Genomic DNA, 15,997 nt, shown 5'->3' on the forward strand with positions numbered 1-15,997 from the left:
GCTGCGCGCTGGTTGGCAGAGAAGTGACTGGTGCTGGCCAAAGGGGGAGACCCGTCTACGAGTGTGGAGGCTATCGGAGGTTACCACCTTGATTTTTGAACTGTACTCGGGCGGCGCCAGGAGAGCAGGTGTGCTACTACTACGGCGACTTACGGCCTACATCGGGTGCAGGCACTAGAGACCTTGCTTGGATTTCCTTTCCCCCTCACCCCTCCCCCGCACCCCTCTTGGCACACGAGCGAGCGCTACCACAGGAACCCCCGGGGTGAGGCGCGTGTTGGGAGGGGCATTTTGCGATGCCTGCTGCTGGCTGCTCGGTGGATCACCCCGATAAGTGGCGGATGTGACGAGCCCAGGGTAGAGCTGGACGAATTCTGGTTAATCATTGTGTGGCCCCTGGTTGGATGGTGCTGAGGCTCCTGCAGCTTTCCCAGGGCTTGGCTTGCCCCCCTGCACTGGAGGTGCCCCGTGCGCAGTTCCAATATGGGGCGAGTAGATAGGACACAATCTAAACTGTCCTTTGACCAGAAGCGGTCCAAAACCAGCGAGTCCGTCACGGAGGAGGGCGCTGGAGAACAAGAACAGGAACTAGATGATCAACGACAGGACATCCGCAGCCTACTGTTGAATATGGAAAAGAACCTCCGGGGGGCATATCCTCCTTAGGCACCAAAATGGATGTTCTAACCTATAGAATGGACCGCATGGCAGAACGACTCGACAAGCATGCGGAATGGCTGGACATGTAGGAACGCAGGTTAACTGAAGCAGAGAAGGCGCAAACTGTTCTCGACACTAAACATAAATAGCTGGGCAGAGTGCTCCAAGTTTTGCAGGATAAAACAGAGGACTTGGAAGCCCGTTCTCGACAGCTACGGGGAACATGGAACTCTTCACAGAGAAACTGCTTAAAGGCGCTGCTGGGAGACTCTGCTTTCTCAAACATGTTCGTGGTAGAAAGGGCACATCGATCCCTGGGGCCGAGGCCTACACCAGGTAACCCTCCCAGACCGATCATAGCGAAGTTGCTTAACTACAGGGACAGGGATATCGCCCTCAAGCTAGCACGGGAGAAACAGCCCCTAAGGTTTGAGGGGTCAACGATTTCGCTGTTCCCTGACTTTACAGTCAAAGTCCAGGAGGCCCGCCGACAGTTTGGCACCAATGAAGAGACAGCTCAGGGAACTTGGGGCGGACCACGCCATGCTGTATTCCCGCAAAGTTGAGAGTTAATCGACAGGGCAGCTCGCATATCTTCACGGATCCAAAGGCCCTATAAAAGGTGTTAAAAGACTGGACAAAGGAAAAGCGACTTCACCCGGAACAACGCCTCCTGGATGAATCGGCGGTGGTCATATGGATGAGCAGGATTGACTCTGTGGGGGATCCTTGACCTACTGAGTGCAGCCGGTGGTTGTTGGCGGGGGTTGGGAGGCTCTGTTATTTTTGAGGACGCTGTGCGGGGAGTGCTACCTAACAGGATAATATTACTGAGCCCTATAGTAGATCTCCTCGAGGGTTTGTTTCTCAGGGATTTGCCTTGTGGGGGTGGGGTGGGAGATATGCTGATTCAGGAGGAGGAGACCACATTGATCTTTTTGCATGATCTAGCTTTAGTCATGCCTGGCAATATCGATGGGAAGGATTAGTCGCTATGGGCAGACTGGCTGGGGCTATTGCCTGTGTTATATGGTTTTTGCCTCCCGGAGATGTGCTGAACACTATTATATTACACTATCCCCCAGCTGGGAGTAGTTCTTTCGGGCGGGATGAGGAGATGGATCCCTGGTGGTTCCACACTTTCATAGTGGTGCGAGCTACATCCAGCCCTGCGTGAATCACACTTGGGATGAGTTTTGCTGTTTGGGAACGGGTGGGATTTGTTTCTGGGTGGGAGGGATGGTATCGCGGCCAAATTGGGGTTGGGCAGGCATGGGTGGGGATTGAATTTTGATGATACCCAATGCTCATTCTTGCCGATTGCTTTTATGTGTTGCATGATGGTGGGTGCACAATGGACAATTGTGGGTCCTCAAGCCTTAGGTCAGACAAGAGCAAAGGGCGAGCACGGATTCGGAATGTTTTGGGGTGTATTCATTGTTATGATAATTCATGTTACAGGAGTATGGAATGGCATGGTCCTGTTGAGACTGACATTGTTACCCTTGAGTCCCAACAGCTCCTTATGGCAGACACATTGACGATTGCCCCGGATACCGCACAAGACGCCCTGGTCTTCCTTACCTGGAACTTCCGTGGTGTTAACGACTACCGTAAGGTTCGTAAAATACTGAAAAACCTTTATAGACACAAGGTTGATGTGGCCCTTTTGCAGGAGACACACCTCTGACCAGATATCCCCATTTTAAGAACTAAAGGTCTTCTGGGAAATGTACATGCTGCAGGTTTCACATCACATGCCAGGGGGGTCCTGACGTGGATAAACCCGAAATCACAGTTGCAACTCACACCCATAGACACAGACAGAAAGGGTCGATTTGCCATATTCCGGTGTCGCGGTAAGGGAATGGAACTTTTCCTTTTTAATATATATGGCCCTAATTACAACCACCCAGATTTTTACTACCAGCTAGCAACCCTGTGCCATGCACAGAACCGCATTTTATGGGGAGGAGATTTTAACTTTACTAGACACCCGGGGCTAGATAGGTCTGATGGCCCAGACAGGCGACCTTCGGCCTAGGCCAGATTTGTGGAGTCGTCCCTTATGCGGCTGGACATTTGCGATGTCTGGCGACACAGGCACCCGCGACTGGGAGGCTACACTCATTATTCAGCACACCATAACATCCACATGAGAATAGACTATTGGTTAGCCTCACAACACTTACTTCCACACATACATGCGTGCACGATCCTCCCCGCTCCAACTCTGATCATTCACCAATATTGTTGAAAATTGCCTCACCTGGGGGACGAATTTCCCCCATTCTTATGGCATTTCCCGCCCTATTCCCTTCTTGACCCTGTGTTTAAGGAGGAACTTGCTGCGTCCATTGAGTCATTTTTCGAGCTGAACATAGGTTCGGTGGACTCCTTTCAAACAGTCTGGGAGGCCTTCAAGGTATTCATCAGGGGGATAACTATCTCTAAACACGCAGGGGTCCTTAAATCAATACCCGTTAGATTGGCGGCTTTAGAACGCAAACTGAAGGACCGTGAGTCCTCTCGTGTGACAAATCAAAGTGAGGAACTAGCGCGGGAACTTGCGCAGACGCTTGGGGGGTATCACGAGGAGGCAGATGTGGAACTGAAACACCTTGGGAAGTATGCCACCGCTTGTGCCTTTGGCGAGGGCGAGAGGCCGGGGACGGTTCTTGCGCAGATCCTTAGACAGCGTAGGGATAGAACTATGGTACCAGACATTACACCACCACTGGGAGAGCCTCTACTCACAGAGGCACAAGTTGCAGAGCGGTTCTGTAGGTAATATGCAGATCTATATTCTTCGCGAGACAGTGGCTCGGATGAGCGCATATTAGACTATTTGACTTACATTAAACTCCTGATGCGCCCCATTGAAAGAGAGGAATGAGGGCGGGGAGCGTGCCGGGGAGTGACGGCCTCACTGTCACCTTCTATAAAGCGTTTGTTTCAGGATCTCCTACTTCCACACTTCCTCGCGCTGTTCGAGGACTTCTGTACCTCAGGAACGATGCCTCCCACTATGCAGGAGGCGATTCTGGTCGCCATCCTCAAACCGGGGAAACCACCAGAGGAGTGCGCCTCGTACTGACCCTTATCCCTCATGAATGTAGACGCAAAGATCTTTGTAAAAATACTGGCCAATCGGCTGAGCCCACTGGTAAACACCCTGGTGGCCCCGGAGCAAGCTGGCTTTGTTCCCAGCCGGAATTTAACCTATAATCTCCGTACGGTGTTTGCGGACTTCAAGCACACCCATCCGAAGGTTCCCGCAGTTGCGGTGTTCTTAGATATGGAAAAGGCCTTCGATTCGGTCGAATGAGCTTTCATGAGGCAGGTTCTTAGCCGGTTGGGAGTGGGGGCAGTTTTTTTGCAGCTCCTTGCGACATTGTACTCTTCCCCCACAGTCTGTGTACCGATCAGCACCTTGGTTAGTGACCCCGTACCAGTCAGAAGAGGCACGAGAAAGGGCTGTCCTCAGTCCCCCTTGCTGTATGCCCTTACGGCGGAGCCCCTGGCTTGTGCTCTACAGGAATATCATGGGCAGAGAGGTATCAGATTTCCAAACTACTGCCTAATTGTCTCCACTTATTGTCTCCACTTATGCGGATGATAAGTTGCTATATGTCCGAGAGCCGGAGGTCAATCTGTCACCAGTTTTATGGGAGGTGGTTCTCTTCGGTTCACTTTCCGGCATCAAAGTTAACTGGAGCAAGTCCATCATGTTCTCCCTCACCCCAGCCACAGTTCAGTTTGAGCCGGATTATCCCTTAGTATGGAACACGGACGCGGTGCGATATTTAGGCATACGACTTCACATCGATTCGGAAGTTGTCCTCAGGGAGAATTATGGAGTTGCCGTCTCCAAGCTGGAGGATGATGTGGAGGGATGGCTTGGCCTCCCACTGTCCCTGTTGGGCAGGATATCATTAATGAAAATGATTGTCCTACCCCGGCTCCTCTTCCTCTTTATAAATATACCTATGGTCCTATCCAAAATATTTTTTCAGCGCCTGCACTCACTAATGGTTCGGCTAGCCTGGGCGGGCAAGCAGCCTCACGTGGCCTGGAACATATTGACACTCCCGTACAAGATGGGGGGACTTGGTGCCCCCGATTTCGAGCTCTATTATAGAGCTGCGCAATCCTCCCTTGCATATCATTGGATGCACAGCCCTACTGACATACCTCACATACGGATCAAGACCATAGTCGCTGATCCAAAGCCTCTCCTGGCTTTCTTATTCTTGCCTCGAGATAGACGCACCGGAATATTGGATTCTCTGAATTCAGTCACACATCCCTGGCATTATATACTGGACGCGCATGCCGGCAACATATACTCTCCATTTGCTCGCCTAGACTGGTGTCACTGGCTTGTGCCTCGCACTGACAGGGGAGTCCTGATTGCAATGCGGGCACTAAACCTACACACTATAGGGGACCTCTTTGCAGACAGCACTGTCCGCCCCTGGTATGACATAGTGGAAGGGGTGTAGACGCGACCGCTACTAGCCCAATTTCAATTCTACAGAATTAGACACACGCTTAGAGAGCTATTAGGAGATGTTATGGAGGAGCCCCCGGAGGTGCCGGTGCTGACAGCGGTCATTAAGGTGAAATCACCCGCCAAATTGGTCTCCAACATATATCAGGTGATAATGTCCTCGAGGGACGGAGAGTACACTAAACCGCGCCCTGCGTGGCAAAGGGACTTACAGATAGAGCTGACGGATGAGAAATGGCTCTACTGCTGCACAAGCACCAAACGTGTCTCGCTGAATGGTCGACACAGACTAGACCATTTCAAATTCCTTAATAGGGTTTATTACACTCCGGAACGATGATATCGCTACGGCCTTATGCGAAGACTCACGGTGCAAAAGGTGGGGAGAATTGGCTGCGGATTTCTTTCACTTGGCTTGGGTCTGTCTGGGGGTTACTCGCTTCTGGGGGGGCGGTCTTTACAGAGATTAATCGTGTCACGGATATGGCATTGACACCCGACCCTCTCTTGGGTTATTCCAAGCCGCTCCCTAAGATGCATAGACGACTTGTTGACATAGCTCTCCTCCTTACGTGGAGGAGCGTCGCACTATGCTGGCTTCGCGGACCGACCCCTATGGTGGCGCAGTGGGCCAGGGACATGCTTTACTGCTGCACCCAAACTGAAAATTACAGTGAATTACTACCGCCCCCAATAGGCCCAAAATCTTCTGGTCCCCTTACATGTCCAGGAGACCTGATTCGACGACCCCTGACCGAGAAGACCCTCTACTTCCGAATACAACAGCCCAGAGTACCCAAGACACTTCACAGTAGAAGGGATTTACATTGATTTGGTGCTACTTATTAGGTTCCTGCTTGCCCCCCAACCCACTGTGCTGCGAATTGATGAAGGTGGGACACTGTATAGACCTAAGGATGTGACCATTTATATGTCAGCTGCGCTGAGGACTTATTTCTCTTTTGTGTTTTAGGCTGACACAATGTGTGATAACTGTACTGATGCTTAAGTACGATGATGTCTGGACCATGCCAATGTCTTCAATATGCCGTCCTGTCTTTGTGTTTTTTGTTTGCTGAAAAACCCAATAAAGAAAGTAAAAAAAAAAAAAGAAATCTTAGGGGCTATTCCAGAGGTCTAGCTCACGGCAGCACCAACCTTCTCAACAAACGCAGAGGACATGGAGGCAACCAAGGTTGATCACATAAGCAGGGGCAGCAATCCTCCAACCTTTATATCCCTGCTGCAGGGATACCCATGACCAGCCAGCCGGGGACAGGATAAGCTATTTTCTCCCTAACTGCAGATCCATCACGTTAAACTGATGGGTCTTACAAATTGTTCAAAAGGGCTACACCATACCTTTCATTCAATCCCCATCTCTTACCCTCCACCAAAGTGATATTTAGCAGACCACGCTGATATCTTGTTGCAGGAAGTCAATATCTTGCTTGTCAAAGGTGCCAAGCGGGTATCATACTCAGAAATGGGTGAATGGCGCTATATTCACACAACCTCCTCATCCAGGCCAGAGTCCTCAGGCCTATACTGATCTTCCGACCATAGAATACCTTTCTCAATAAGGACACATTCAAAATGCTTACTGAGGCTGAAAATCCTCTCTGCCACTGGATCCTGGGGACTTAATAGTTTCCCAGGACTTTCTGAACGCGTATTTTTATGTACACGTCCTGGAGTCCCACAAACATTACCTTCAGTTCATGGTGAGGTGGAAATATCTCCATTTCACTGTGCTGCCCTTCAGCCTTACTTTGGCTCCCAAAGTGGTTAAAGAAGTGATAGCAGTGGTAGCAGCTCATCTTCAGAGGTTGGTGATATATGCAATCCCGTACCTCGATTACTGACTGCCTACAGCAGGCTCATCGTATTCATGCACAGACCACCTCCAGATAATGACCAGGCTCTTGATCTCCTTGAATGTCCCAACAACAAGCCAAAGTCCCACCTGAAGCCTACGCATGTTATACCCTTCAAAGTGGCTCCCCTGGTCATGGTAGCATTCAAATCCATTCCACTACTGTAGCGAGTCTGGAACATTCCTGACATATACAGTCTTGTGAGGGTGGTTTCAAGGCATCTTGGGCTCTTGACTTCGTGCATTCTCCTCGTCAAATATGCCAGATGGCACAAGCAGACCCTGCAAAAGAACCTGAAGATTCAATGGGCCCAGCACTAGGGTTTCAAGTAAGATTGTCACCTTCTATTTGTTTGAAGTGCTTCACGTCTGAGGGAGAGGAAGGAGAAAGATTGCGAAGCTGATGTTACTGTGCAGGGATGATGGTTATGTGTGGCCCCGTCACTTCTGGGGTGGAATTAAGTCACCACTGAGCCATACAATGCCACCTACTGGCACAAGGGGTGTGCTGCTGAAAGAAACTTCATATCCAGTTTGGCACCTGGGAATATTCTAAAAGTGAGAAATCAACGGTATCCACCGGAAAGAACATAACTGAAGATAAGTTACTTGTTTGTTAGGTATACCACTACCAAAGAAGTATGAGCACAACACATTTATCTTTCTAGTCACATTACTGAAATATTGCATTGCCATTTGTATACTGTTCACATTCAATGGCTTCATCAGCAAGCTTATCATGTACACTGTTCAACAATATATTCTATTAATTTTTTCAAACTGTGTTAATTGGTATTTAAAGTACAATTGTATGCAACCATTTGGTCTCAGTAAACAACTTGCAAGTGTGGGTAACTATCCAATGTAGACAACATAATTTGCTCAGGTAGGTACTGTGTAGGTACGTTATGTTTCTGCAGGCACTGTGTCAGAGTGTGCATAATGGATGTTACAGGTACACAAAGCCTACATTGTTGCAGCCGGTGGGCTCTCTGGGTCTAGTTCTTTCCAAATGCCCCCGCCATTCCTCCTCACCAGTGGGAGGAAGCCACCTACCTTGTACCTTGTATTGAGCACATACAAAAACCGATGGGCATAGTAACATTCCAAATTACTGTCTCCAGGGAACTGTGGTGTATAGCTCTGGGTAAGTATGTGCAGAGGAGGTACCAAGGGCATTTTACAAGTGGGGTCAGGGTGTGATCCTATATCAGCCCAATCAGCAGCGGCTTCAGGTAGGAGTCTTAGGCCCAAGGACCACAGTGGTGAAGGGGGGAGTCCCTGAGTGATAATGGTGTGGTCGCCTCATTCTAGCAGCCATAGCCTTTGTCCCGTTATCCTCAACCAATATCCCTCTCCATCTCATCTGATGTGTTGAGTTCTCCAATGCTGTGTTCCTCCTTATCTGTGGGGTTCTCCCCTGCCTCAATCACCTCTCCCTACAGTCCCGCTATGGGTCACCTACGCACCCCTCTTGCGTCTTCTGTTAGCAGCGCTCTTTCCTCTGCCCTGGCCCATGTGGTCACATCTTTTACCCCCACTGCAGTGCCCACTCTAGACTTCCAGGTCATCGCTATCCTTCTTTTAGCCAAAGCGAGGGCTAGATCTGGAATCCTTTTGCCCACCTCCTGGGCCTAAGAAATGTCCCCAAGAGTCACACTTCTATAGTGCATGTCAGTGTACGGTTGAGTGCCTTGTTCAGCCTGCTCAGCACATCTCCCCAATAAGCCTGCAAGCGGGGGCAACCCCACGTCATAGGGCAAAAAACAGCATCAAGATGCGCACACCGAGGTCATCCATGGATTTCCCCATCATATTTGGCCCTGATGTGGCACCAGGTATGTCATATGTGTGCAATAATAGTGTATTTCGAAACACCTTATGGGGATAGTGTAATATTATAGTCCATTCCAGTTCAGGGAATTCCTTGCCCACCAACGTTTCCCATTTTTCTTAGAGCACACCTGGGGACTGCGGCACCATCTCATTTAGTGCCCTCTACAGCCAGGTCACCAGATAATGAGCCGACCTCAAGGTCACTGTGTGCATTGGGGGTTCCTCCTCGACTGTGCTTCATACGTCACTGAATGCCCACACCAGGGCCTCGTACATGATATTATATTATATTGTTTTTTGCAGCCCGTAATGTGGGTTTGGGTCAGTGCTCATAATGGAGTCTAGGGGTTGTGGGCATCATCCAAGGTTTGCATTTCTTTGTCCAACTCTCTCAATACACTCATAGACCGCCCCAGACAGTGTCCGCGAACCATCACCTTGAAGGCCTCCCACTCAACTAAACAATCAGACACTGTGTCACGGTTACGTTCAAAATAACCAGCTAAGGCCTCCTGCAATGAGTCCCTGTAGGGGCGTCAATGAGGACCGCTGTGTTCAGCCACCACATGGGTATATAGAGGTGTTCGTCCTTCGGTTGGAGGCCCATCAATAACGTGCTTTGGTTTGAGAATATGCGGCCTCTGCCTCAGTCACGAATTGATGCAGGTGGCTCGAGTAGACGTATAGATCAAGGCAGGTGTGCAATTGGTACATGTGTGAGTAATAGGAGTAGTACCTCGTATCGCCATGTTGTGTCCTCTAGAAATCTTCAAGTCCCCAAGCCTGCAGACAGTCCCGGAAGCCCGCAGCTATTTTATGGGCCACTGCCCAAAGCAACGGTGGGGCATAGCAATCAAGAGACATGTCTAGCATGCAGTGAATGTCCACATCTGAGATCAAAGCATCATCATTGAGGAGACTCAGAGGCATGGAGAGTGAGTGCTAAAACTTGACTTTGTCCTGGTTGGGTGCGTATACACTCCCCAGTGTAACCTGCCTACCATATACCCTGCTCATTACCAACACATGGCATCCCTCCTTATCTATTTTGGTGTTTGTCTTCTCAAAGGGGACCCCCCTCCTCACCCACAGGAGAGCCCCTCTGGAGTAAGCCGAGTATGCTGTTACGAACACTTGCCCTCTTCAACTGCGCTTCAAGCACTCAACCTCCACCCCTAGAAGGGTTTCCTGGAGCATAGGGATGTACATTCCCCTACACCTGAGATATCTGTGTATGCTGTGTTGCTTAGCCACAGACCCCATTTCTCGTAAGTTTCATGTCAGGAGTATGGGACCATGGCGTGTCCTAGCCATAAGGTGGATATTCCAGAGTTTGCCCTAGCGGTGCCTCAGGGTCGCCCCCTCTGCATACCTGCAGCTCACATTTCAGCAAGCATGACAGTCCCTGAGACAGAAAACAAAGAAGCCATCCCCAGACACCCCTTCCCAAGGTAAGTTCAGCTACGGCTGTCCACAGAAACCGTAAGAACAAAAACTGTAGTACAATCAGGGCTCCTCTCAGTCTTTTAAATTGGCCCAGTGATGTGGGACAGGCGTGCACGTGAGGATCGGTTCTGCACCGGCCCAAATGTTGATCGCCTGTCATTAGGTACATCCGTTATGGAGTGCAGATCGAAGTACCCAATCCAAGCAAGGAGGAAACTGCCGGCAAGTCCAGATGATCAGTTCGTGCCGCCTGCTACCATGTTTCTCTAACACTGAAGGCACCACAGCACCAGTCCTTTGGGTAAACAAAGTGTTCCAGCTTGTCTGCCAATCCATCATATGCGCAGGGGTGGGCAAAGAGTAGGGCACTTTTAAGTGAGTAGGCAGCCCCAGATGCAGTCCAACAGGGTACCTTGGTTTGCAGGCCTCCCATACTCATAGGGGGCCCTCTGCAGTCTGCAGAGTGACAATCAGGAGGCTACTTTCTCGTATCGAGTTATCAGAGTCCAACAGTTCTGAGCGTTGTTCCGGGGATTCACCCCCGTCAGAGTCAGTGGATTTTTGTACAATAATCTCTGTCATTCCCAGGAGAGCTGCAGCCTTGTACTTGTTCGTCTGGGATGGTGTTAGTCTCTTTTGCACCAATTTTTGGAAGATACAGCAGGTCCGTTTCCTAGATCTGTGACTGGCCGATGCATCTGCAGCCCAGTCCACGGATAGGCTGCCTAGTGGTCTATAGGCCTCCAGTAAGTTTCAGTTCTCCACCGGGTAGGCATAGAAGTGGGTAGTACCATACTGTAGGATTTTAAGCCATGAAGTACAGGAAGGGATCCCCTACTGTTCCCCACTTGGAGGGGGCCTCCTGCTCACGCCCGTTGTAGCTGTACATGACTGTCCTTGTAATGTAGCAGTTTGGCCGCCACTGGCCTAGGTGGGTGACCCAGAGCAGACGAGCAGGTCGGTTCACAATGCGCTCATTCCAGAGCAGAGTAATGGGTCAACTGTGTCAGGGCCACCTCCGTTCTTAACCAATGCTCACATCCCTCTGCGCCTTAAGGGAGGCCCACAATACATACGTTATTACGGCATTGCATCCCTCAGCGTCCTCAGAGCGGTGTTCCAGTATGTGCATCCTGTCAGTCAGGTCAGCAACCTGCAATTTCAGTGCCTGCTGACCAGGCTGAAGTTTCTTAATTTGTGCTTCAGCTCCCTTCACCCTGTCAGTGAGCTTATGGTGGTCCCTGCGCAGTAGCTCCAACTCTGCAGATACTGTGCTGATATCACATTGGAGGATGTCCTTGGTGTCCACAATATCCTCCAAAATCTTGTCTAGTTAGAGCTGTAGGGGAGGTGACAGAGATTCCAGCTCCTCCTCATGTGGGTCAGCACTCTGAGTATGTTCAATATGGGCAGTCTGGGATCCCTGTCCTCTGGTTTCTGATTTACCCATAGCTGTGGCACCATTGGGAAAGAAGGGAGATGCCAGGTCCCCCCACAGGCGATTAATGTCTCAGTGGGCCTTAAGCACCCTCCAACTCAGGGCCTTGCCCATAGAAGTGTAGGCCTCCTTCTGTTGCATTCCCTGAGTCCACTCAGAGCACCTCCTCCAGGAGTCTCAGTGCCTCCATCCCTGTCCATGGGGCGCCCACCACCATTTTTTACCTTCGTCACAAAGGTATTCCCAGTCTGTAGTTCAATAGGGGCCACCGGGAGGAGGTGGGGGGAGCTCAATGCATCATTCTTTACCTTGGCCTGCACTGTACTGCAATTCCCTGGGTCCGTTGCTCTGCGACCCTTCTGGCCAAACCACTGGTCATAGAGAACCTGAGTCAGGCCCTGTGGTCCCCTCTATGGTCCCCTTTTCGCTGTTTACTGCGATACCTCTGGGGCGCTGTGTTTCGATGGCGCCTCTCAGCGCCACTGCAGGCCCTGTGTTCAACACCCCAAAGTTCCAGCAGTGGGGGCACCAGCCCCCATGTGGTGCCCAGTCTCCCCACAGGCCAAGGCCCTCACTCTGGACAGTGAGCTGTCCTGGTTCCTCTCACTCTCCCCCTGCCACAGCTTACCTGTCCTCTTAGTAGCTAGTAATGCTCCTCGCAGTTGCCGGGGTGTTGCAGGTGGTGTCAGGCCCTGAGGTGTCACCCTACTATCTCCCAGCTCCCCTCAGAGTGTCTGTCAGCACAGTGCCAGGCCCCTGCCTTGCATTTACCGCTTGTGACCTGCTGTCCTCTTGCCGTCTCAAGCCGGCGCCGCCATTTTTCTTTCCGGCCCCTTTCCTCTCATATCACCATGGCTCTGGCAGATTCGCGGTCACTTATCGCCACTGGGGCATTTCCCCGAGCGGTGTCCAGGCAGTGTGACTGATGTCACCCGGAGCCGATGGCACCCCTGTGCATCTGGATTGTCATGATCTTTGACAGGCCGATGCATAGCTTTGTTCTCAAGCGTCGACCATCTTAGCCGGCTAGCCACGCCACCCCAACAACATATTCTATTCTTGATAACATCCTACACTTTAACTACTACCAGAACCTTGTCCCTCATTTTGAGTAGCCTGGTAATCTCCATTCAGATGGTAGCACAAGTTATTGGACGAATTGAGATTATGAGTGATAGAAAAACACCATATCAGTTTTGTTTCACCCTCTGGGCATTTCTGCACCAACAGGAACCACATGCCGAAATGCACATAAATTTGCACTTTGAGACAGATTCTCCTGGTTATTCCCTAATTCACAAGGTCAAACTTGAAAGGGCCCAGTAATGCCGCATTTGAGAGTTACCAATTCCCCCAGTATTTATAAATCTGACTATGAAATTCTAACGACAGTAAACCCTATGTACTTGAAAAGAAGGCACTGGTGTGTTCATTAACACTATGGCAATTAATGTTGAATTCATGTAACCTACAGTTAGATCAAGAGAATGTTGGCAATGTGTGTGAGTGTAAAACTGCAGATTTTCTTTATGAGGTAAGGGGATGTGTACATCGTAGAGATGACCTAACATGGCTGTACGGCATACCCATCTAACATGATTTGGTAGTTTCAATACTAGTCCTATTCTCTGTCATGTTAACTTATTTATAAATCAAATAGAGGATCAGCAAAGATGATCTAGGCTAAAAGTTAGTGGCATTTGAAAAAAAGATATTATGTTAACAACTGAGCATATCTATGCCAAGCATGTTGATGCTTTCTATAAATAGAGATATGTGCCTAGAGAGCATGTTACCCTGTTGCTGTCTAAAAAATAATGATTATTGTTATGTTCATTATCCATGAGACATAGTATTTTATGATGACGCCTCCACATTCTTAATTATTGTTACTTTGCATTCATCTCAATACCTGGTAAATCCTCTGCTGAATCGATCGGTTTTCCGGGTGGTTTCTTCTTTGGCGATTTCAGTAAAGGTTTTTCCAAACGCTTGCTGTCAGCTGGAGATGATGATGGTGACGATGAAGGCAACGATAAGGAAGAAGACAATAGTTAGTTAACCCTTCTGAAAGAAAATGCAATATGCAATGTAAAGTGTCGTTTTTCGACTAGTAAACACTGTCGTAGCAAGGATCCACACAGTGGCTGTATTCAGAGGGGACAAGAGTGTGATGAGCATACTAGACACCAATCATTACATTTCTCAAAATTGTGACACATTCAGTCCTGTTTCAGTTTTTGAGTAGATTGTTAGGGAAGTACAATCCCACTCTTAAGAAAAGTCACCAGCAGCCATAGATGATGAAGTTCTGCTTTTCCACATTCAATTGCAATTGTTTATTTTAAGTATTATTTCTTTAATATTCATCACCACAGATAAGGATCAGCACAAATTCATGCCTGGCAATTTCTCCTCTAGATTTATCTAATTTCTAGTTTTTTTTTCTTTGGAGAATTGTGTGAAACTTTTTGGGGAGTTTTTACACCTGAAGAAGGTTATGAGGAAGGCAGTAATGGCCCCTCTAAATCATCTAAAGGAAAATAACATAGCCTTATTTATTACCTCCATCAACCATTATTAGGGTTCATATAGTGATTGTAAAGTTAGCCCATCTATTCACAGTGGTATGAGCTACTACAAAATTCTCTACGCTACAAAGTGAGAGTGTAGCGATTGAGCACAAACATATAAAAAGATAGTAACGATGAATACTGATGCTCATATATGATTACTTTTCATTCAAAAAGATCATTGTCAGTTCCGAAAAGATACCACCTGAAATCATAATCTTCTAGAATACCTTGAGGAAATCTTTCTTCTAATGCCTGATACTTACGTTTCAGTGCTCTATATATCATATCACATCGTACTGTATTGTATCATATCATATATCATATCATATCACACGATATATTATATAAAGTTGCATCATGTCATATCTTGATTTATTTTTTCATCCAGGGTATCAGGTTCTTCTTTGGTTCACAACTCTCTCAATCTACGATCAACAGTGCCATTTAATCTTTATAAGAAATCTGTCTTGTCTGTGTGGTCACCCCATATTTTTCACCTTTTGCTGGACTCTATATGTTTGCTCTCTTTAGAACTCTGTGCACTTTAATCCTGCCAATTATAGATAAAGTGTCTGTGCTCAACCTTTAACATTAAGCGTGATCAAATTGGCATATTCCTAATTGTTATATTTAACTTACCTTTAAATCCCTCATAAATGGTACAAGCTGTACCCAAGGCCTGAAAAATGAATGCCACTAGTGGACTTCAGCACCTATTGTGTCTTCCACCACAGTTGCAGTGCAAACATTGCTAAAGGCCTACCAGTGCAGCCTGACTGTAACTGTGAAGAAGCTGTTCTACAAATTGTCAAAGTCAACACTTTTGACAAGTCAAAACCTCACTTTTAAATATTAATAAGTCGCCTCTACACATGACTTGTAGTTCACAAGTCAGGGCACATGAGATTTAAAAGCAGAACATGTAGAAATTTAATGTTAACATACCTTTAAGTTACCAGCACCTAAAAGCTATTTTTCATTATGGCAGGCTGAACTGTCATATGTAGAAAAAAGGAATACAGATTAAAATCTAATACTGTATTCAGGGAATGGGATTAGCTAGTGAATAATTGAACAACTATTTTTAATAGCCATTAAAAATCCAATTCAATGGTGAAGTCAGGTTTTTAATAAATATTAGGAAATGTAACTTATAGAAAGTTAGCTATGGTATTTTTTCAAGATGACCAACATGCAGATCATCATTAGCATCATCTGTATTTTTTTAGGGGAAATTGAACTTCGGGAGGAAATATTATTCTTTGCAATAGAATGGTTGTGAGCATTATTAGTTCTATGAAAGGTTTATCACATGTTCCCTGCGCATAACCAATTTTGTTTGCAAAACAAAGCCAGACTTGGTGATTCTTTCTATGACAGTATCTGGTTTTCTCTTATTTGGTGATTTATTAAGAGGAATTAATGTCTTCTTGCTTTCTGTGTCAGCTAATGAGACTGAAAGGGGTAATGAATTGCTTAAATATTCTTCAGGAAAAATAAAATAATATATTGACCAGTTACAAATGGTGTCTACTAGATCCAATTGCAGCATGTAGCCATTTGGACATCATACAAGTACAGAAATTAAAAACGACAAAGACCGCTTGTGGTGTTCTGTATCTAGGTAATGATGTAAAACTCTCAAATATGTG

At 47.7% G+C, this 15,997-nt stretch overlaps 1 protein-coding gene across 6 annotated transcripts in view; it reads right to left on the minus strand.

Moving 5' to 3' along the window:
- PRG4 (proteoglycan 4) overlaps positions 1 to 15,997 on the minus strand; it is a 415,676-nt gene that overhangs the window by 249,287 nt on the left and 150,392 nt on the right. For all 6 annotated transcript variants that reach the window (XM_078642714.1, XM_078642681.1, XM_078642696.1 and 3 more), the window contains one exon: positions 13,682 to 13,771. In XM_078642714.1, the coding sequence (XP_078498840.1) occupies positions 13,682 to 13,771 (90 nt within the window). The remainder of the gene's footprint in view (positions 1 to 13,681; positions 13,772 to 15,997) is intronic.

Source organism: Lissotriton helveticus, chromosome 1_1 (assembly GCF_964261635.1).
Source record: "Lissotriton helveticus chromosome 1_1, aLisHel1.1, whole genome shotgun sequence".
In the NCBI taxonomy this organism is placed as follows: Eukaryota; Metazoa; Chordata; class Amphibia; order Caudata; family Salamandridae; genus Lissotriton; species Lissotriton helveticus.